Source organism: Notamacropus eugenii, chromosome 4, assembly GCF_028372415.1.
Source record: "Notamacropus eugenii isolate mMacEug1 chromosome 4, mMacEug1.pri_v2, whole genome shotgun sequence".
Taxonomy (NCBI): domain Eukaryota; kingdom Metazoa; phylum Chordata; class Mammalia; order Diprotodontia; family Macropodidae; genus Notamacropus; species Notamacropus eugenii.
In genome coordinates this window covers 177,856,231-177,877,864 of record NC_092875.1, presented here as the reverse complement: position 1 = coordinate 177,877,864, position 21,634 = coordinate 177,856,231, and the positions used below count along the sequence as shown (strand labels likewise).

At 37.9% G+C, this 21,634-nt stretch overlaps 1 protein-coding gene across 8 annotated transcripts in view; it reads left to right on the top strand.

Moving 5' to 3' along the window:
* The window catches only part of CAGE1 (cancer antigen 1), a 92,762-nt gene that overhangs the window by 14,568 nt on the left and 56,560 nt on the right, over window positions 1–21,634 (top strand). For 6 of the 8 annotated variants that reach the window (XM_072603754.1, XM_072603753.1, XM_072603751.1 and 3 more), the window contains exons 2-6: window positions 13,656–14,167; window positions 15,048–15,251; window positions 16,081–17,094; window positions 17,531–17,599; window positions 19,803–19,952. In XM_072603754.1, the coding sequence (XP_072459855.1) occupies window positions 13,656–14,167; window positions 15,048–15,251; window positions 16,081–17,094; window positions 17,531–17,599; window positions 19,803–19,952 (1,949 nt within the window). The remainder of the gene's footprint in view (window positions 1–13,655; window positions 14,168–15,047; window positions 15,252–16,080; window positions 17,095–17,530; window positions 17,600–19,802; window positions 19,953–21,634) is intronic. The other 2 variants (XM_072603755.1, XM_072603756.1) reach the window with 1 other exon arrangement.

The window sequence follows — 21,634 nt, the reverse complement described above, 5'->3', positions numbered from 1 at the left end:
TGGGCAAGGCCCTCGCTGAAGCTGGATAGGAGCAAAAGTGCTTACTTAGCACAGTGCCTAGCAATAATAGATTAATGATTGATTGATGGAAAAGCGCGGGTAAGATCAATGGATACTGTTATTGCTGCAGGAATGGGCTTGTCAGTAGTGATTCTGTCATCAGTCCTCTGATTTCTCAGACCAAAACACACGCCCTTGCTTTTGTCCTTCTCCATGCATTAACTGCCCCATCAGACTATCAACCCCTGAGGGCAGGGGCTTCTATTTATCAATCATGTGTTCCTTCATTAATTTATCAAGTGTTAGGCACTCTGCATCAGCCACTGTCTTTGAAGGAAGGGCTGCCTCACAGAGAAGAGGTTTGCTGTATTCTGTTTGACTGTCAAAGGCAGGACCAAGGTGGGGTGCATGGGGGTGGGAGGGCATGTAATTTCACAGAGATAGCTCTAGGTTCAATGACAGGAAAAACTACAGGTATCCTTGAGTAGAACGGGCTCCCTCGAAATGATACCTGCCCCAAAAGGTTAGATGACCACTTGTCAAATATAGCACAATGAGTGGGGTGTTTGTTTTTGGATAGAAAGCTGGACCTGGAGTCAGGAAGACTAGAATTCAAATCTAGCCTCCGGCATTTACTAGTTGTATGATCCTGAACAAATCATTTCACTTTTATCTACCTCAGTTTCTTCATCTATAAAATTGGAATAATAATAGCACCTCCCTCCTAGGGTTATTGTGAGAATAAAAAAAATAAAATATTGTGGGGAAAGATTTGTAAAGAGTTTTGCAAAATGTAAAGTACCATATAAATGCTTTCATTTATTAAAAGTTATTTTCATTCATAGATTGAACTTGATGGCCACTTGGATACTTTATAACTTTGACTCTGACCAGCATAAAATAGTCTATATAATTAATCTTTGGATTGTGTGCCACAGAGCATACACATTATAGAACTGCAGAGGTAGAAGACATAAGGAAGAAGTAAATAGCCAGGAAAGCCTTCATAAAGGAGAAAGAATTTGAAATGGGCCTTAAGGAAAGGGTATATGAAAAAGAAGAGACTTTTCAAGGATATCCTATGGCATGAGCTAAGCAAGTCCTGGAGGCAAGGATGACCAAGACATATTCTGTTATTAGAACACTGAGGAAGCTCTTTTGTAAAGAGCAGAAATTTGTGTTGGAGCATAATGAGAAGTCAAGTTGACCATCTGGGAGGGCTAAAAAACCAGGCCAGGGAGATATATGGTACCATGGTAGGAAATCAGAAGCCACTGTCAGTTTTTTAGTAGGAAATAATAATACCACCTACTAAGTAATATTTAAGTATGATGGGGGTAAACTGGCCTATCCTGGTAGAAGTAGCTTCCTAAAGTTCCTCAAGATGGGCTGGAAATAGGTCAAGAATATCTGCTGTTGCTCCGAGGACTGCCCCCATAGGCCTAGTCTGCCCCTCTTAGAATACAATGACAAGTGTGAAAATGGTGTGTGGGATAGATTGGGATGGGAGGGAAACCTAAATTAGAGTAATGTGTTGTAGTAATCTGGGCATATGATGATTAGAATCTAGGGGGTTGAAAGGGAGTCTAAAGAAGGATAAATAAAGGACCTATTTCAAAAGAATTGCTGTTTTTAAAGACCAGCTAACAGGAATTTGTGACTGAATGAATGTGTGCTAGGTGGTGCAGGGGATAAGAGTGCCAGGCTTGGAGTCAGGAATACTCATCTTCCAGAGTTTATATCTGGCCTCAGATACTTACTAGCTTTGTGACCCTCGGCAAGTCACTTAACCCTGTTTTGCCTCAGTTTCCTCATCTGTAAAATGAGCTGGAGAAGGAAATGGCAAACCATGAAAACCACCAAATGGGGTCACAAATAGTTGGATATGATTAAAACAAGTAAACAACAAATAGCAGATATGTGTAATGGAAAAGAGGAATGAGTCAACATTATCTTTTAAGTTTTCAAGCCCAGGTGACTGGGAAAATGGTATTGTCATTGACAAAGACAGGGAAGTTGGAAGGGATAAGTGCCATTTTTAGGGGAGAAATGGCAATTTGGTTTTGGACACACTCAGTTTGAGGTGTCTAAATGGAACTAGCCAGAGTTGATATTTTATGGAGGCTCAGATGTCTCTGATAAGATTCTGTAAGTGTCTTTTGTTGAAGTAGCAGAACAAATAGAGACCTCTACCGTGTCTGGTCTGGTCTTTTGGCTTGCCTTCAACTTCCAAGGCCCCCAAGGCTTTTAGGAGCCACTTGACTAATTGCTATGCCTATAGTCTTATTTATTGAAGGTTGTGTCCAAACAAATTTTATCACCATATGTGATTACTGTGCCATATACATATACATATTTATGTAAAGAGAGAAACTGATTCTTTTAGAAATAGTGTTTAGTTTTGTCAGCTACTTTATCTAAATGATGTACCCAAAAAAATGTGCCATTTGCTCCTTTCTTAATGTGTAGGGAAAATGAGAAGATTAGCTTCTTTCCACTATATTTGGTATATGCTAATGCTAGTTGTCATTAAAATATTATATCATGTTACTTTAGGGGCCTTTCATCATTCAACACTTAGAAACGATGGCAATCAAAAACATTGGTCATTATCTACAGAGTCTGAATATTTTGAAGAGGATACTGCTAATGAACAACTAGAAATTCCATCAGAAGCAGATGACACTAACATCCACACTCTTTCTGAAGATTTAACCCACTCAGATTCTCATTTGTATTTGGAAAGCAGTTCTATAACTTTAGACTTAATTCAGGTGTCCATCACTCATGAATTCTGGTGGATGCAAATTCATACTGTACCTACAGCTGTTTTCCATATGAAATCATCCTCAAAGACATAATAGAAGAAAAGAAAGGGAATGCAGGGATAAGTCTGTGTGTCAGATTAAGTGATTTGTCCATGTTCACACAGCTAGTTAGTGGCAGAAGAGGTATTACAATAATAATAGCTGACATTAATGTAGGACTTTAAGGCTTACCCATAATTTCACAAACATTAACTCACTTGTTCTTCACAATAATCTTGTGAAATAGGTACTACAGATAGTAGTATATGCATTTTACAGATGAGGAAACTGAGAATCAGTGATCACAGCTTTCAATGTGTGGAGTCAAGATTTCCCGCCAGCTGTATCCTGAATCTACGCCCAGCACTCTGTTTCAGTGCTGAATCATCACCAGTGTGTTCATCGATGAGTTCAATGTTTATTTAGAGTATAGTATCTTAAAAGTTGGAAGAGACAAGAGCTAAATAAATAATAAATTATCCAGTCTAAACCATAATTAATATAGAAATAAGTGTAAATGATTTCATTTCTATCCTTGAGGAAATTCCTAGTTTCTAATTTGAGTTTTCTCATTCAAAAAAATTTATTTTAACGTCAAAATAGCTTCATAAATGTTATTCAGAACATGTCTGGTTGTCCAGCAGAAGGGTCACATTCAAAGACCCTTGTGGACTAGACTTGAATTTAAAGGCCCTTTTCCAGGCTAGAGGGGGTCTCCTGGACTTCATAATTCAGTGATTTTTCATTATGAGGAACTTGTGCCCTGGTAGCAAAGCCTTGAAAACCCAGAGTCACATCAAATGCGGTCCAGTCTAGTATCTCTTCCTAGTATGGAGGTTATGCTGAGGTCTTGAAGACTATTAACAACAGCTGACACTTATATAACCCTTTAGGACTATAAAGCACTTTGTCTACAGTAGCTCATGTGAGCCCTGCCAGCAGAATGCAAGCTCTGACAGTCCCTAACTAGGAAGGCTTCTAGGCCCATTAGTGGATATTATGTATGGCTTGTTGCCCGAGGACCAGGCTAACTAAGATTGGAGAGCCCTATCACAAGGTTGAGTGTGGAGTGATCAATTTTGGGTCCATAGCAACTCTCAAAAATGATCTACAAAATTTTGGAAATGTAGTCTGCCTCGTTGGAGGGACACCTACACCGATAAAATCAGGAATCCTTATTCAAGTGTGATGAGCTTAGTGGCCAAAAGAACAAAAATGTAGATTTTAATTGAAAGAAGAAAACCTTGAGAAAAAGATTTACAAATAATATATGTAAAACAGACCTTTTACAAGTCAGTGCTGAACATGTGTTATGCTTGCTATGTTTTGTAAAACTAGACATGGTAAGATATTACTGATTTGGTCTTATTAGGAGGAACACTGTTCTAAATTAGCATGAGACCTAAATTGTAGATCTTAAAAAAAATGGGAGTTTATGTGCAGTTAACTAGCACCAGAGTAAGACTATTGTTATTGTGTGGAGTAGTTAGGTGGCATCGTGGATAGAATTCAGGGCCTGGAGACAGAAAGACTCATCTTCCAGAGTTCAAATCTGGCCTCAGATACTTACTAGCTGTGTGACACTGGGCAAATCACTTAACCCTGTTTGTCTCAGTTTCCTCATCTATAAAATGAGCTGGAAAAGGAAATGGCAAAGCATTCCAGTATCTGCCAAGAAAACCCTACAAGGGATCACGAAGAGTTGGACAGAACTGGAAAATGACAGAACAGTTAACTAAAACTAGACTAAAGCTATATTACCTATTACAGGTCCATAATAGACTTCTTTAATGAACTAAGTTCTGATATATAGCCAGCATGTCAATTTTAATAAATGAATTGTTGTTTTTTTAAAATATATTAGGGTATCCCAAAGAGTTTTCTCTCTTAAATACTTTACATCTCTTCTTTAGTCATACTTATGCTATTAATTTGCTTTCTTCATGAAAGAATACAAAAAAACAAGAGTCCAGTACTTGTATTAATTATCACAAGTTTCAATGCTGTAAAATCAGGTTTTACTTTAGAATAGTCTTTCTCTCTCTTTTATGTAGCACTTTGTAGTTTTCATAGCATTTTACTCAGAGCAACCCTGTGAAGTAGGTACTACAACTATTATTACTGCCTTAATTAATATACCTCAGAAGAGAAAACTGGCTTAAGTGTTTTGCCCAAAGTCACATGCCTAATAAATAGCAAAGGTGGAATTTGAACTCAGGCCTTCTAGCTCTCAGTTCAGTGGAGTTTTTCCTCATAGCATTATGTAGGTTCTCATTGCTATATCTCTGTGTTCATGGGCACATGATTTGACCTGCAGAACTAATATAATAGTATATCAATGTTTTTGGCATTGGGTTTTTCCATTTAATGTCACAACATACATAGAATCTATTAAAAGGGAGCTAAAATATGTCATCTTATGGCTATGGCCTGGATGACCCACTCTCCTGTAGAGATAACTCACTCTAATCTCCCACACGCTGAAAACAGAAAAAACTATAAGTATTTTCAGGGTGTGATGGTGATGATAGTGTTTTTTTGTTTGGTTGGTTTTGGTTATTTTGGTGGTGGTGGTTTTTTGGTTTTGTTTTTTTTTTGGAAGAATCTTTATTCCTGTTTTTTTGTGCTTATAAGATGAAATAAGCAAAGTACACAGGGAAAAAGAACCCACGCACACAGTTTACAAAGATGATTACATCACACTAGACAACTTAAAATATGGTAGGTATATCTTCAGTAATGATATAAAGAGCAGAAAAACTCTGATGTACCTTACCCTGAGACAGCTCACAAATGTGGTATTTTAAGTGTTTTAAAGGACATTAATAGATTTAATAAAACATTTCCTCTACTTTTTTATATAAGCAAGTGAAATTATTCCATTTTTATTTTTCTTCACTATTTTATCATTTATCACTCTTTGGGTGCTAGTCACATCATAATATAAGTTGGCTGTAATAATTGTAATTCTTTATATTTGTGTAGGGCCTTATGGATTACATAGTGTTTTCATGTGGTCTCATCCACAGATTTTCATTTATTATGGCACATGTCAGTGTAGGGATATAATCAAGGTGTTGGCTTGAGAATCAAGACTTATATGTGGATCTTCCAGTAACAGAAGACTGAACCAGCTTGAAAAGGGAATATTCTGGAGTTAGAACATCTATGTGTATGTGTGTGTGAGGCAAAAGGCTAGGAGTCGGTTTGGATGAAGCAACTTCAGGGATGAATATTGATCTGGCCTCCGGTTATGCTGGAAGCCTTTAATGTGCGAAGGTTATGTTTATAAAAACAGGTTTAATTAAGTTGAGGCATGAGGGGCAGGGTTAGAAATAAAACAGTTGGAAAGGACCTCAGAAGTCATCTAACCTAACCTTCCTATGAACAAAAATTCCCTCTGTACCATCCTGCCAATTTGTTATTAGACCTTTGCTGGAAGAACTCTTAATAAGGGGGAACCTTCCAGTGGCCATCCATTATAATGTAGATAGCTGTAATTGTTGGAATTCTTTTTTGTATAAAATCTGGACCTCTACAATTTCTTTTCATTACTCTTCATTCTTTCCTCTAGGTTCTAGACAAATAAAGCAGATCTCTTTCCCATGTGGTCACCTATTATATACTTGAAGGACACTATCCTGTGTACCTAGAATCTTTCCTTCTTAGTTTCCAGTTCCCTCAACTAGTATTCAAGCACTACCCCTGTCAGTCAGAATATTTATTAAGTGCCTGCTATGTGCTAGGCACTTGTGCTAAGCACTGGGGATACAAAGAAAGGCAAAAAGATAGTCCATGCTCTAAAAGTAGACGTCAACACGCTAAAAAAGCAGAAAAATGGAGGGTGAAGGGTATGATGAAGGGCAAAATGATGTCCAGAGGAGTGTAAATGATGAGATGACTGCCTAGGGCACCCTCCTTGAATGGAGGAGCTGAGAGGAGATCTCCACTTTCGACCCTCCACCCTCTTCAGTTGGAAGGACGGAGGGCCCTAGGGGCAGAAGAGACTGGAGTTTCAAAGATGTCATCTTGTAGGATGATAAGATTCTCTTATTATATTCTCATCTCCCCTCTCCTCCCATTTAGGCTATAAGCACCTTAAGAGCCCAAGGATATGTCTTTCATCTTTATATTATAAACCCTAAAGGGGCCATCTCTTGACTCACTTATTAAAGAGGCAAGACCTGTTCACTGAATGAGTGTTACCTCACTTTAAGGAAGTACCTGAAAAGGCCTCAGCCTAAAAGGACAAGGTTCTCCCACTGCATCCTGGGCCATCTCCAGTCATCCTGATGAATATCTGGTCACTGGACCCAGATGGCTCTGGAGGAGAAGTGAATCTGCACAGCCCTCCCTCACTCAGAACAAAGTCAAGTGCAAGTCATGTCATCATCTTGATGTCTTGGTCCTCTTCGAGAACATAGGACAAACACAACAATGATGACAAGATTCTGGAGGACATGGCAAGTCTAGGAGTGAAGGTGGGTGGGGAATAATGGCATCCTCTGGAGAATAAATGTCATGAAGGCCTGCATTGTAGCCTGCAGCACTCCCAAGTGCTGCCTCAGGGAGATTAAAATGTAATTTGGAAATATTTAACAAAACACATAAAACATAGATAATGTTAACATGTGGTTTTCTAAGTCAGCATGTGCCAGCAGGGATCCTTGCATGCGGTTGGTGGCCCCTGTTTCTGATTTTTATACCACTAGGCTACAAACCTCTCTCCATCCTGCTCTCTCTTCTCTAGATTCGTCATCATATGTGGCAACCATAATTTGAGACAGTGGTCCACATGTGATCTGAGTTGGACAGAGTACAGTAAGACCATCACCTCCCTAGTTATGGATGCTGTGCATCTTAATGTAGGCTGTGTTCACATAAGCTTTTTTGGCTGGGCATTATTTAGTCAATAAACATTTATTAAGCACTTAGCATGTGCCAGTCACTAGAGACTCATATTAAGCTTGCAGTTCACTTAAAACCCTCAGATCTTTTTCAGATGTCTTGTTGTCAAGCTATGCCTTTCCCACTGTTTCACAGATAACACACAGGAGGCACTAGAGTTTTCAGTCTCCAGCCTCCAAAAGGTTCACTCTTGATCTGGTCAGACAGGCAGACAGCTTTGGAAGGGTTAATAATCAGCTTTATTTTAGCCTAGTCTTCTCAAATAGTTGCTGGGAGAACCAACTCCTACAGCATTCCCTAATCACCCTTCTCACAGGGGCCAGTGAGAAGAGGGGTAATTACCCCTACATCTCAGTGGGGTCATTCGAGACAGGCACAGCTTGTGCATACTCCTAAAATCCCCTCAAGCCTCAGCGGGGGCCCTTTGAGACATACACAGATTCCCCTACGGGTTCCCTGTGGTTTCTTTTGGTTTTTCCCCCACACTGACCAATGCCTATGTGCTTTATAGGGCAACAGAGAAGGCATCTTGCCAACGTTAAGCTCACAGGTTAACTAGCAATATCGTCATTCTGAGCAAGCATAGTAAATATTACATTGTGTGACCCCTTAACCTCAGTAGGACTGTCTGTCATTATGATTCTGAATCTAGAATCTAGAATCCTTGAAACTATTCTGGGAGTTATCATCTGACACCTGGAAACTAGACATTCCCATGGCTGTGGATCCTGAGAAACTAATTCTTAAAAGGATGACAAAATCCTCCTTACACACACCCACCTTGTACTTTGTTGGATCCAAGTGTAAAGCTTTATACTTCTCTCTATTAAAATGATCTTACTAGAGTTAGCCCACTATTCTTTCCTGTCCCAATCCTTTTAGATTATGATTCTTTGGGGTCCCAACTTTTGGATCCAAATAAGTTGTTTAAAATTTGCTAACTATCTATACAATCTAAATTTCAAAAGCAGATCATATGTTCATCCAAGTCTTTTACTCATTGATATAAATGTTAAACAGCATAGGATCAAAGACAGACCCCAGTCACTGAATTAACGACCTTTTTCTAAATTGACTTTTGATTCCATTCATTCAGTAACTTAATAATTAAACCTTACTGTAGCTCTGTCTTGTCCATATTTCTCCATGGTGCCCCCCAGAATAGCATGAGAGACTTTGTCAAATGCTTTACTAAAGTCTAGGCGTACCATGACTACTTCCTTCATCTAACAACTGTCACAAAAAGTTATGTAGTTAAGTCTAGCATCTCCTTTTTTTGATGAAGGTATACCAGGTTTTTATTTTTTATTTTTACTAATTATTGTTTTCCTTTTAAAATCATTAAGAACATATTCTAGAATTATTACAGAAATTGAGACCAAACTCACCAACCTATAGTTTGTAGATTCCAAGTTTTTCCTTTTTGGGAGTCAGAACAGTTGCCCTTTTCCAGTCATACCCTCTCTTTCATTCTTCATGAGCTTTTAAAGATGACTAATAGTCTCAAGCAATCATATCTTTCAAAAACTTCCCCCTTCCTCTTGGGACGACTTGGGATATATAATTTGGGACCATTAGATCCTACCTCTCCTTTCTCTTAATCCTTTGAAATCTGGAGTGCATGTCAGATAATGTCCAGCTTCACTCTCTTGTCACAAACCCTAGAATGAAGTGGTCACTTGCTTCCACTCCCCCAACACCCTGCCCAAGGTTTCCATCACTTCTACTAAAACAGTCATTTTCCTTGTTGGTTACAATCAGGTCCAAATTGTTAGTTCTTGTCGCTTGTCTCTTCCTTCACTTTTGGAGAAAAAAATTATTATGGGATTTCAAAAATTTATCAGCTCCTCTGCCATTGATAGAGAACTCCAAAAGATGTCTGTATGATTGAAGTATCTCATTATTATCATATTATGTTTCATTTTCTTGTTCTTTGTGTGTGACCTATAATATACTCCTATAACATCTCTTCAACATTTGTTTCCATTGATCTTTACCTAAACATTATGCTTTCCTTTCTCTGAGTCCTGGTTTTCTTCAGTTGAGCATATCTTCATAATTTTCAATTCCCCTACTCTTCCCTTACTTGATCTGTTCTGTTTTTTATATGGCATACTCTTCCTCAGTAATAGGCAGTGGATAGAGCACTGGGCCTGGAGTCAGGAAGACTCATCTTTCTGAGTTCAAATGTGACCTCACACACTCATTAGCTGTGTGACCCAGGACAAGTCACATAACCCTATTAGCCTCAGTTTCTTCATCCATAAAAATGAGCTGGAGAAGGAAATGGCAAAGCACTCCAGTATCTTTGCCAAGAAAAGCCCACAAGGGATCATGAAGAATCTGACACAACTAAATGACTAAACAACAAATTCCATGGAATAGTTCATTCTCCCTCACTCTGTGCCCGATCAGTTGCTAAACCTTTTTGATGCTACCTCTATCCCTTCAGTCTGTCCCCTTCTCTTCACTAACATCATAACCACCCTAGTTCAAGACCTCGTCACTTCTGTGTTCATCCTTCATTTTTGAAGAAGACCATGACATCAGAGAAATATGACTTGACTTGCACTTGACTTTATTTTGAGTGAGGGAGGGCTGTGCAAGTTCACCAACTTCCTGTGGCCATCTGAGTCCAGTGATCAGATATTCATCAGGATGACTGGAGATGGCCCAGCCCTTGTCACCTGTCCTCTAGATGAATACCTTGGCTCCATTCTCTTTCTTTTTTAATCCATCTTCCACATAGCTGCCAAAGCCCAGGTACAACTACATCACGACTACTCTGGGAGCTCCTGTGACTCCCAGTTTCTCCCAGAATAAAACACAAATGCCTCTGTTTGGAATCTAAAGTTCTTTTGCCTCTAACCTGCCCTTTCAGATTGACTGCAAATCACTGTCCTTCACACACTACACATTCCAACACAACTGGCTATTTGGCCATTCTCTCTACATTCCACTTCCTATTTCTATACCTTTGCATAAACTCTCCCCTGTGCCTGGAATATATTCCCTCCTCATTGCCATTTCTTAGAAGCCTGAGCTTCCTCTGTGGTGCAGCTCAAGGTAGTAGACTCATCCTCATTCCAAATTGTTCATGCTCTGCTCCTCACCACCTGCCCAAAATTACTTTGTATTTACCTTGAATATATTTTGTACTCATTTATCAAAGTTCATGTTTCCTTGAGGGCAAGGACTATTTTGTTTTGACTTTTTTCATCCCCAGCCTGGCACATAGTATGTACTTAATAAATGCTTGAATCACATCCCACTGTCTCAATCATACTATGAAGTCAGATTTGTCTCCTTGTATAAGAAAATTTATTCCACTATTTATGTGTTTGTTGTTGTTGTTGTTCAGCTGTGTTCAACACTTCATGACCTCATTTGGGACTTTCTTGGCAAAGATGCTGGAGAGGGTTGCCATTTCCTTCTCCAGCTTGAGAAAACTGAAGCAAACAGGGTTAAGTGACTTGCTCAGGGTCACACAGCAAATGTCTGAGGCCAGATTTGAACTGAATCCAGGTCCAGCACTTTATCCACCTCACCACCTAGCTGCCCTATTTACATACATTGTGCATTTGTCTAGATATATTTAAGACTATAGATTTTTATTACTGGCTTTCTTCTTGGTTACCATTTCCTGGAAATTAGTGAACCCTTCTTCCATTCTTTCAATCAAGACTTTGTTCTCTCTGATAATCTGAAGAATGAAAAGATCTTTTTTTCACCCCTGTTACTTTCCCCTCTTTAAGGAAGACAGACTTCTATTTCATTCATATATAACTGTTTCTTGGTACTGGCAGAAACACAAACATAGCTAATTCTCTGCAGGTTAATGTAAAATTTCATTTATTCTCCATGCTTGCTGGAAATCTGATCTTTAGTATTCCTTAATTCTTACTGGCAGCTCTGGGACCAACTTTCTCAGCTAATTGCTATGGAAAACTCTCTGCCTTCTTGGGGGCTCCAACTGGAGGGGTTCTGGGCTGGAGCCTTTGTATGCATCTGACTTCCCTGCCTTTTCTCTTAAGATGATTTTGCCTGCTATTTTTGACTGGCAATTAGCAGTTTGCCACCAAAGTCCCAATTAAATAGAAGCTGCCTAAAACTTAATAGATGATAGAGATGTGATTCTTAAATCTCTCCTATCAGAGTTTAACATGAACATTCCAGTGCAATCATTTGTTATCCAGTGTCAATAGCTGACAGTGCTACCTTTGATGTTTCTAATTATGTGACAGTATTAGAACTGCGGAGACAAATCCAGACCACATTGGGACTCACTCTTACTTTAAGAATTCTCTCTTACTTTCAGGAAGTAAGAAGCAGTAAACACATCATACCTTTAAGCTACACACCTCAGGGGAATCTCAAAAGCCCATGCCAGATCTAATGCTTGTGATCCCTGTTCTCCCTGGGCCGCACTGACAGTGGCTGCTGCTCAGGTGAAGTAGTAAGTTCTCTGGAAGAAGAGAATATCAGTTGCACCTGGTCATCAACTACACAGTGAACTCTGAGACTTCTGGTAAATGAACTTTTCTACAGAGTCTTTAGGTGGAAAATAACTGAGACCACCCAGACTTGAGGAAACCACCTTTTAGCAGGTCAAGTAATCCTGAGGTTGGGAACCATACATGCTTTTCCCTGGGCCCTCATTAGTTTATCCAGTCGCCAAACTCAGCATCTTGGTACAGTGCAGCAAGCAGGGAATTCAGTGGGGGCAGCCACTAAGAATCATATTCTCAAATCCTTTGTACTCCCTAATCTATTTTCCTGAAAGTTCAATAATCAGTGTGGTTTACAAATTCATTGTATTGTGAACCGGTTTGAGCCCTCCATCACCTGAAAAAAGCCAACCTGGATTGATCAATCAGGAGAAAGACACTTTGGCCCACTCAATTAACATACCATAATCCTTTGCATGCCCTCTGATTGAACCCAAAATGCTCCTTGTTATGTCAGCATCCACACAACCAGATGAAGTTGGCTGGGTGAATTCTTCTGTTTATGACTGATAAGGACCAGGCACCTTGAACCAGACACTACCTTGATTAACAACATGTTTCTTATCTTTATATTTTATGGACGCTATCCTGTTATGACTTTCTCTCCTTGTTATAACATTTCATAGTTAATGAATGACAGAACCCACGCATCCTGGGGGCATTCTCATATAACCTCTTGAAACTATAATTGTGACTGACACGGGCATCCTGAATCAGGAAGGGAGAAAGGGAGATACTTCCTTGTTCTAAGGGTATATAGTCTCCTTCAACTGGCCTTTCTTTGAGCTCATTTTCTGATAAACTCCCATGAATATTATACATGCATGTCACCCATTTTGAGAGAAATAAACATGCCACATATACCTAATTTTGTTTGTCTTAGAATGAACTCTGTACAGTTGACAGTATCATAAAACGATTTAGTAAGCCAAAGCCACTGGTCCACTTATTTGAGCAACAGAACTCCAAAGTGACAAAAAGAACATGGATGGGACTTTTTTTGTGTGTCTAATGAAATATCATCCAATGTGGCCAGCTCTCCTGTGACATATCAATTTGGCATTTTGAGCTGCACTAAAAAAACCATTGAATGACACAAATTGTCCATTAATTTGGCTGAAATAATATGATTGTTTGTAATAATATATAGTTATGAGTGTATATATTTATACTCATATAATAATACAAGTAACTCTCAAACCCCTAACAAATTTTATTCCTTTTTATGAGTTAACATAAGATAATCCTAGCCCTGCTAATCTCAATAGGATTGTTGTGAGGAAAGCACTTTGTAAACTGTGAAACAGTATGTGAACATGCATTACAACGATGACAATGAAGTACTACTGATATTACTTCTTATTCTAAAAAAATTATTTCTATAAAATGAGATAATTCTGATTTTTTCCTTCTTTTTTCCCATTTCAATAAGATAACAGTCTTGAAGACCATTTACAGACTGTACTAATATCTCCAAACAACACCAAGACTATCACTCAAGGAGGATTTGAATCTGTTTGCAAATTCCATCGGACAGAAGCTCTAAATAATGAAAATGAACCACTTCAAAATGATGGTGAGCAGTTATCCTGTACAAGGCAACCAGCATCACAAAGCCAATTTTATGGTTCTGCCGATCAAAGCAGCATAAAAAAGGAAAAAAATCCAGAGCAAAATGACATGTTGACATTTTTTATCAAAAAAGATGTATATACTGAAGAAACTCTGGCAAACTCTCCCCAAAGTCCACTTCTGAAGGTCTACGATGAATTTGCATTGCCTCTCCCAATAACAGAAGAGTCATTGTTTGACAGCATTTTTAAGGACACCTCCATAAACCTCATGAAGACCTCGAACTTCTCATATGAGAAAAACGTGTGCACAGAGGTGGAGGAATCACTTCTTAAAGAAGGGTGTGACCAGAGTGCTATTCACAAAGCCAAGGTGATAAGATTAATGATGTAGAAAATAAAAGCCATGAATTACTATAATAGTTATTGTTTGTTTTTATGTATAGGTACACTACAATACTACAAGTAGTATTATGTCATTATAATTATAGGAACAGTAAAAAAAAATGTCTTAAATACAGACTCAGATACTCTCTTCCTCCATGGAACTCTTTCTTCTAACAAATCCCAGATGTTCACCACCCCTTTCTATGTCATAGTGATGACAGTGAATATTCCTACTGGTGTTATGGATAGTATTTTTTGCTTTTATCAAGCTTATTTTTTGTCCACAGATTCATTTGTTTCAGACTCAGTTTAGTTTCTTTTCAGTCTTAGTTCTATGTTGCCATTTTAGTTTACATAGTTGTATATGGTACTATGCAGTAGAAATTGGTACTTTGATTAAATTGGACCAAGTTAGCGGCCCAATAATATCTTAACACCTTAAGACATTAAAAAGAGGATGACTCTGGAGGGTAGAATATATTTGTGTAAAGTGAAATGGCCCTTCTAAAATCTGAACATTTAGAATGGATACCTTAACCTCCAACTGGATGGCATAATGCCACCAAAATCAAGATTCAATGTAGGGACAACATCATCATTATTAGTTAGTTACTATTTATTGATGTCTCAGGGTATCTGGAAAAGAAAGAGAAGAGGAAAAATCTATCTTCCTAGAGCTGACAGTGAAATTTATAATATGTAGCATTTCACAGGGAGAAATTAAATTGCTTTAATTAAACCAATATCTTTAAAGAAAATAATAGATTTATATGTTACCCTATGGCTACCTAGATGCCAGACAAAATAGCTTTTTTGTTGTTTTTTTTTTCCATGAAAATTCCTAATCTCTCCATCCATCCCAACAGATTGATGCTAAGCAATATGTTGAACACACAAAGAACTCAGGAGATACCAGCACTCTACATCTGCCATGCCCTCTGGACAAAAGCAAAGACTTTGTTCAAGATCTGATGCAGTCAAATAGATGTGACCAAAAAAACAGAATGAGTAACATTTTTCGTCATCAGTTAGATGGGGAAAATCACAACTATCGCCTTCAAGTTAGAAGTGTGAGCAGTCTTTCATTTTCACCAAATGGCAGGCAAAGGAAAGCTTGGATTTAACTATTTTTTTCCCCAATGGTGAATTTTTTTTTAAGGTGATTTTTGTTAGATTCTGAATAAGACAAAGCTTCTTGCATATGTCTGCCTAGGGCTGGTGCTAATCCCTTCAGAATTAACTATCTCTTAATATCTCAGTCTCCTCATTTGTTAAATGAAGGGCATAGACTCACCAAGCCCCATATAGTCATAGAGCACTATTTTTCTTCATAGATATTTTACAAAGATCTCCAAGTTCTTTTTTTACCTGCATCAGCATATGCTATTTTTATTTGTATGTTTTATGTTCTATCTACAGTCTTTCAAGATCTTCAAATCCTGTGACACTCTAATAATTATAATTTCAGAGTAGCAATATCATCTTGACTTAGGGATCCAATAATTTTAATTGGCAGTTTTTTAATGCTTCCACATTTAAAAGATAACTTTTCTCATGGTTGTTAGTAGATTAATTTCATTTATTTGAAGACAAGGAAAGTAGCATTGGGTCTGAAAGGCTGTATGTCCTGAGAAGTTATGGGGATGTGAACAGTTAACAGTGCTCCTGTGAAAGAGATGGTTTTACTCTTCAGGTGATGTGGCTCTTCTGGATCTTAGAGATGAAGGAGTAAGTGCTAAATGCACACTCTTCATATTAAATTGCAATGATAAACACCTGGGCACTAATGCATAAAACTAATGATCTTTCAGGTAAAATCCCTCCATTTTGAGCAGTAGGATATTGATGGAGATAGTGATTTTCTCTCTCTTTCTCTCTTGCTTTCTCAATTAAAAATAGATTTTTGTTAATCCAAGGGAATCCCAGAATGCTAGGGAAGCTCCTGAGAAGTCAGCCATTTGTCCAAAGGAAGTAAAGACAGAGTCACCAAACCGCCATGAGAATTTCCTAACTTATTTCACTGACACCAGCACTTGGAGTGAGGCGTCTATAGAAGACTTCACTTCCCAAGATACAAAACATGGTTTTGAAAGTTTGCAGCCCCTGGAGGAGGAGGAGCATGTAGATTTGAATGATGTTATAAACACTTTAAAACAAGATAACCATAAGCAGCAAAGTAAAATTACAGAACTGGAGCATAGTAACGTCTATTTAGAGAATAATGTCAAAGAGCTACAAAGAAAAGTTTCCAAACAACAAGTATTAGTTGAAATCATAAATAAACTGAAGAAGAATGTTGAAGAGCTTATTGAAGACAAGTACATGGTTATCCTAGAAAAAAATGACATTGAAAACTCCTTGAAGAATTTGCAGAAGGTTTCAACTGAAATACAAAAACAACTTGAGGAATCTATGTCTGAAAAGAATGCTTTAATATTAGAGCTTAAAAAGGTAAAAAAAGATTATGTTTTTCTTCAAGAGAAGCATAGGAATGAATTAGAGCTAAAGAATAAATCCATAAATTATTGTTTGGAAATGGACAAAACCTTAGACAAGAAAGAAGAAATTGAGAGATTACAAAGACTCAAAGGAGAACTGGAGAAAGCAACTTCCAGTAGGGAGTTACTCCAAGTAGAATTCCAGAGACATGAGGAGGTCAAGATGCAGGAAAGGCAGGAGTTGAAGTCCAGTCTTGGCAAAAAGTTTCCTCAAGTTAAAGTTTTGCAGTCAAGTTCTGAAAATGAAAGGGCTAAGAATGCCAAGTTACAGCAGCAGATCAATGAGATGAAAAATGAGAATGCAAAACTTCAGCAGCAAATTGCAAAGAGTAAGGAGCAAAATTACAACTGGAAACTTGAGGAAGCTCAGTGGAAGCAACAGCTGGAGGAAATAATGGAATCAAACATTGCAAAGGTATTGGTATAAATTCAAAATCCCTAATGCCAAAATTCATGAGTTTTCAACTAGGCATAGGTAATCGGAGCCTCTAGGAACATTATTGGTTGTCATAAAATTGAAGTCGTTTCCAGGATTACTCATATTTTGATGTAAGTCATGCTTCAATCATATAAGATTTTATTTGTGTATAAAGCATTACATGTTATAGTTTTAATAGCAATATACCAGGCTCTCTGTGATGTAGGCCTCTGACTTACCTATTTCTACCAAACTTAAGTCTTGCTGACTTGGCTATTTCTATCAATGGAATCACTTTCCCATATTCAAAATCTCAGAATCACATAGAAAAGGAAGGAGATTCTGCAAACTGTAGGCCAGCGAGTTGGACTTTAATTCTAGAACATATCAGTAATACCAAATTACATGAAACTAACGATGCATTTGTTTGCAGAAAGAAGTATTAAAGATAAAAGAAAGAGAGTTAGAGTGGAAGATACACATGTTGGCGAGGTTTTTTCAGGTATGTGGGCACCTATGTTCATAGAAGAGCCCTTTGTGACCTCAGGCTTATTTCCATAGATATTATATTTAACCCAAAGAAATTAGAATTTTCATGATTGATTCACCTGCAGTAGTTACCTACAGTAACTTAGAGTGCTTTTGAAAAAGTTTGTTGTTCCTGTATTTTAAATCAGCAGTTCTGTTTTTCATCCCTTTTCTACCTTGTCGAATTGAACACAATGGGCAAGGCATGCTGCTTTGGCCCTAGGATCACAAGGACAAAAAGGAAGTAGTTCCCACTCTCATGGAACTTCTGTCCTGAGGTAGGGGGAGTTGGGGGGGTGGGGGGTGGGTAGGTTTTTGTGTTTGTCCTTCATTTTCAAAGAGGACCATGACATCAGAGAAATGATGACATGACTTGCACTTGACTTTGTTTTGAGTGAAGGAGGGCTGTGCAAGGTCACCAGCCTCACTTTCTCCTCCTGAGCCATCTGCATCCAGTGACCAGATATTCATCAGGATGACTGGAGATGGCCCAGGATGAGGACAACCACATTTTTTAACAGTAAAATTAAGTGATGAAGTTGTTGGTAAGACACAATGAAATTAACACTCTGTAACAGTTTTTCAGAATTATTAATACTATGAAATATTGCAAAACAAACCCTAAGTTTTAGAATTTTGGAGATAATTCATGGTATATGGTGTCTGGGCCTCTATGACCACAAAAGAATCAGACACTACCAAAAATTTTGCGAAGTCTTAATCATTGCAGCTCATTGGAAAGGGCTCTGGTCTAGTGGATCAGAGGATTTCCGTGACCATTATTGTTAGATAGCCACCAAAAAGGTTATATTAGAAAGAGCATATAGTTAGAGGGTAATCCTTAAAGTCAAAAAGGGCTGGGTTCAAATTTTGCCTCTGATACATCTGTATGACGGGTTGCTTAATCTCTCAAAGCCACTGGTGAGTCTATTAAAGTGTTATAAGTTGAAGACCAGTTGTTTACCTGTATTGGAAAATTACAGTTTCAGCATTCTAAATGGATATAGTTTAATACATATGTCTGTATATGACTTCCTTACTTTTTAGTATCTATAGTAACTGGCATCAGTTCAACTTTTATTTTTTTTTAAATAGATTGTTTCACAAACTGTTCTAGGGATTCTTGGTGTTCCATGTAGTGTGACTAAGAGTTTCATGAGAAAATGTTGATGCTAGCAATATTTTCATCTCTAAAATGTTAAGTTAGACATAGCTGTTCTCAGCAATATGATGATCTAAGATAATTCCAAAGGACTCATGATGAAAAATGTTATCTACCTCCAGAGAAAGAACTGATGAAGTCTGAATGCGGATTGAAACATACTATTTTTCACTTTATTTTTTGGAGAGGGTGTCTGTGTTTTTTTTCACAATATGATTAATATGAAAATGTGTTTTGCATGATTGTACATGTATAACCTATATCAGATTGTTTACTGTCTCAGGGAGGGAGGAGATAAAAGAGAAAGGGAGAGAATTTGGAACTCAAAAAAAATGTTAAAAATTGCTTTTATATGCAATTGGAAAAAAGTAAAATTTAAAAAATAAAATGTTAAGTATGAAATTTATATATATATGTATGTGTGTATATAACTATATACATATAAGATGGCATATATAATATCCAAATATTTTTTACTTGTGATATTTCAGTATGAAAAGACTTAAATTCCTCAATTTTGCTCCAAAATTTACACCATAACCCTAAACCAGGCCAGCATTTATGAGTCTCAGTAATACTGTTGTTTTTAAGTTTTTCAGTTATGTCCAGCTCTTCATGACCTCATTTGGGTTCAGTTTTTTTGGCAAAGATACTAACTAGAGTGGTTTGCCATTTCCTTCTGTAGCTCATATTACAGATGAGAAAACAGAGGCAAACTGGGTTAAGTGACCAATTTTGAATGAAAAAAGCTTTGTTGTATAGAAGTACACTATACAATTTTATCTTTGGTTCTTTTTTTTTTTTTTTTTTTTTTGTTTAAGAAGACAAGCTTAATTCTGACCTCTGCTGGCTAATCAGAAATTTCAGTGCCAAAGGGAAGCTGCTTTTAGTTTCTCTTTTTTATCCCTGCAGTTTTAGGTGATTTGATTTTTTAAAATTTAGGACTTTCATTTAAAAAGAAAAAAAAGCAGGTTCTCAGCTTTTAACAAGACAAATTTGAATGTGCCCATCACAGGACATGAAGATAATACATTCAAATTTCTTCCTGGACTGCCCGCCTTTTGAAGAAGAGAGTTTGAATTCACCATATATGAAAAAAACTTTTAAGTTTGTATCAAAGATGCACAATTTAATTTCTCTGATGATGGGACTGCTTACCTGTGAGGTAAGTAAAACATTCAAGTTTGTAAAAACCAGGCATGGTAAGGCAGAGAAGTAGCCTAGCAAAAATATAACCAGATGTGATGCCTAAATATCTGTCTAATATTCCTTGATCTTAGGCCATTATCCCTCTCATGACAACAATCAATTTTTAATGGAATGATTAAGCAGTGTGTGGGTTAACCCCACTTCCCTTACTCCTTTACCTTGCTACACATTTCCTTGTTCATTAACACCACCTATTGTAATTACAACAGACTTGGTGTGAGCCTCACCACTTTGGTACCAGTATGTTTCATTTTGACTTGTCAAGGAGGCTCTTGTGCTAGATAGAACTTCATATTTATGAGGCCCAAAATATGTTTGTTAGGTATATAAGTATGCAAGTAATTGGGAGAAGAGAACAGAGATGACCCTGGTGTGGTCGGGCCATCCTCAAACATAGCAGTACTCCCAAGTGCCCCAGGGTGGAGTTTGTTCTTAAGCCTTGACATGCCTCTGCTATTGAAATAGCCATTATAGAATAGAGATGCCAAATTGTTGCTGCTTCCAGCGTAACCAAATTTCTTTTTTCTTCTTTTTTTACTTTGTATGATGGCTTCAGTCATTTCCAACTCCATTTGGGGTTTTCTCGGAATAGGTACTGGGGTGGTTTGCCATTTCCTTTATCTAGCTCACTTTACAGATGAGGAAACTGAGGTAACTAGAGCTAAGTGACTTGCCCAGCTAGTAAGTGTCTGAGGCCGGATTTGAACTCAGGAAGATGAGATTTTCTGACTCCTGGCCCCACCTTCTATCCACTGCTCTATCTGGCTGTCCCTTTGCTTTGTAAAGGGAGTAACAGAAAAGATTGAATGTGTAGTTATTGATGGATCTTAGGGCCCCATAATTCACATTGTCCTGTCCTTCTAGTATTAGAAGCTCTAGTACTCCAATGGGTCTGTGATCTCACTGATGTGGATCTTCCATCCAATGATGTAGATTACCACCAAACCTCTATCTTCTTATCCTTTGTGACTTCCCATCCTATCTATAAGTTCACCTTAGGGGATCTATTCATTGTACTGAGAAATATACTTGAGTGGTCTCTAGACATCACAAAGACACCAGTGGAGCACATGGACTCTCCATTGGTTATTATCATCTCTTGCATCTGACTTATTATTTAGTTGTTTTTCAGTCCTGTCCAATTCTTCTTGACCCCATTTGGGATTTTCTTGGCAAAGATGCTGGAGCGGTTGGCCACTTCCTTCTCTAACTCATTTACAGATGAGGAAACTGGGGCAAACAGGGTTAAATGACTTGCCCAGGGTCACACAGCTCGTAAGTGTCTGAGATCAGGTTGGAACTCAGGAAGATGAGTTTTCTTGACTCCAGGCCTGTCATTCTAGCCACTGTGCCACTTAGCTGCCTTTGCATGTAACTAACCCATCCTTTCTCTCTTTTTAAATCTTGCATTCTTCATCCTTCTTCAGTGATATCCTTTACCCCATTTCTTGTTTGTAATGCATTTCAGGCTGCTTATGTCAACAGTGTATCTCCCTGTTGCATTTTGCGTGAGTCTCTACTTCCTTTATAAATATAAAGCATATGAAATCCTTCCACACAACACTTTCTGAGATGCCTTAGGATAAGTAGCTGAAGTTGGTTTTTATTGAAAACTCTAGTTGGTCTAGCTTCTCCAAT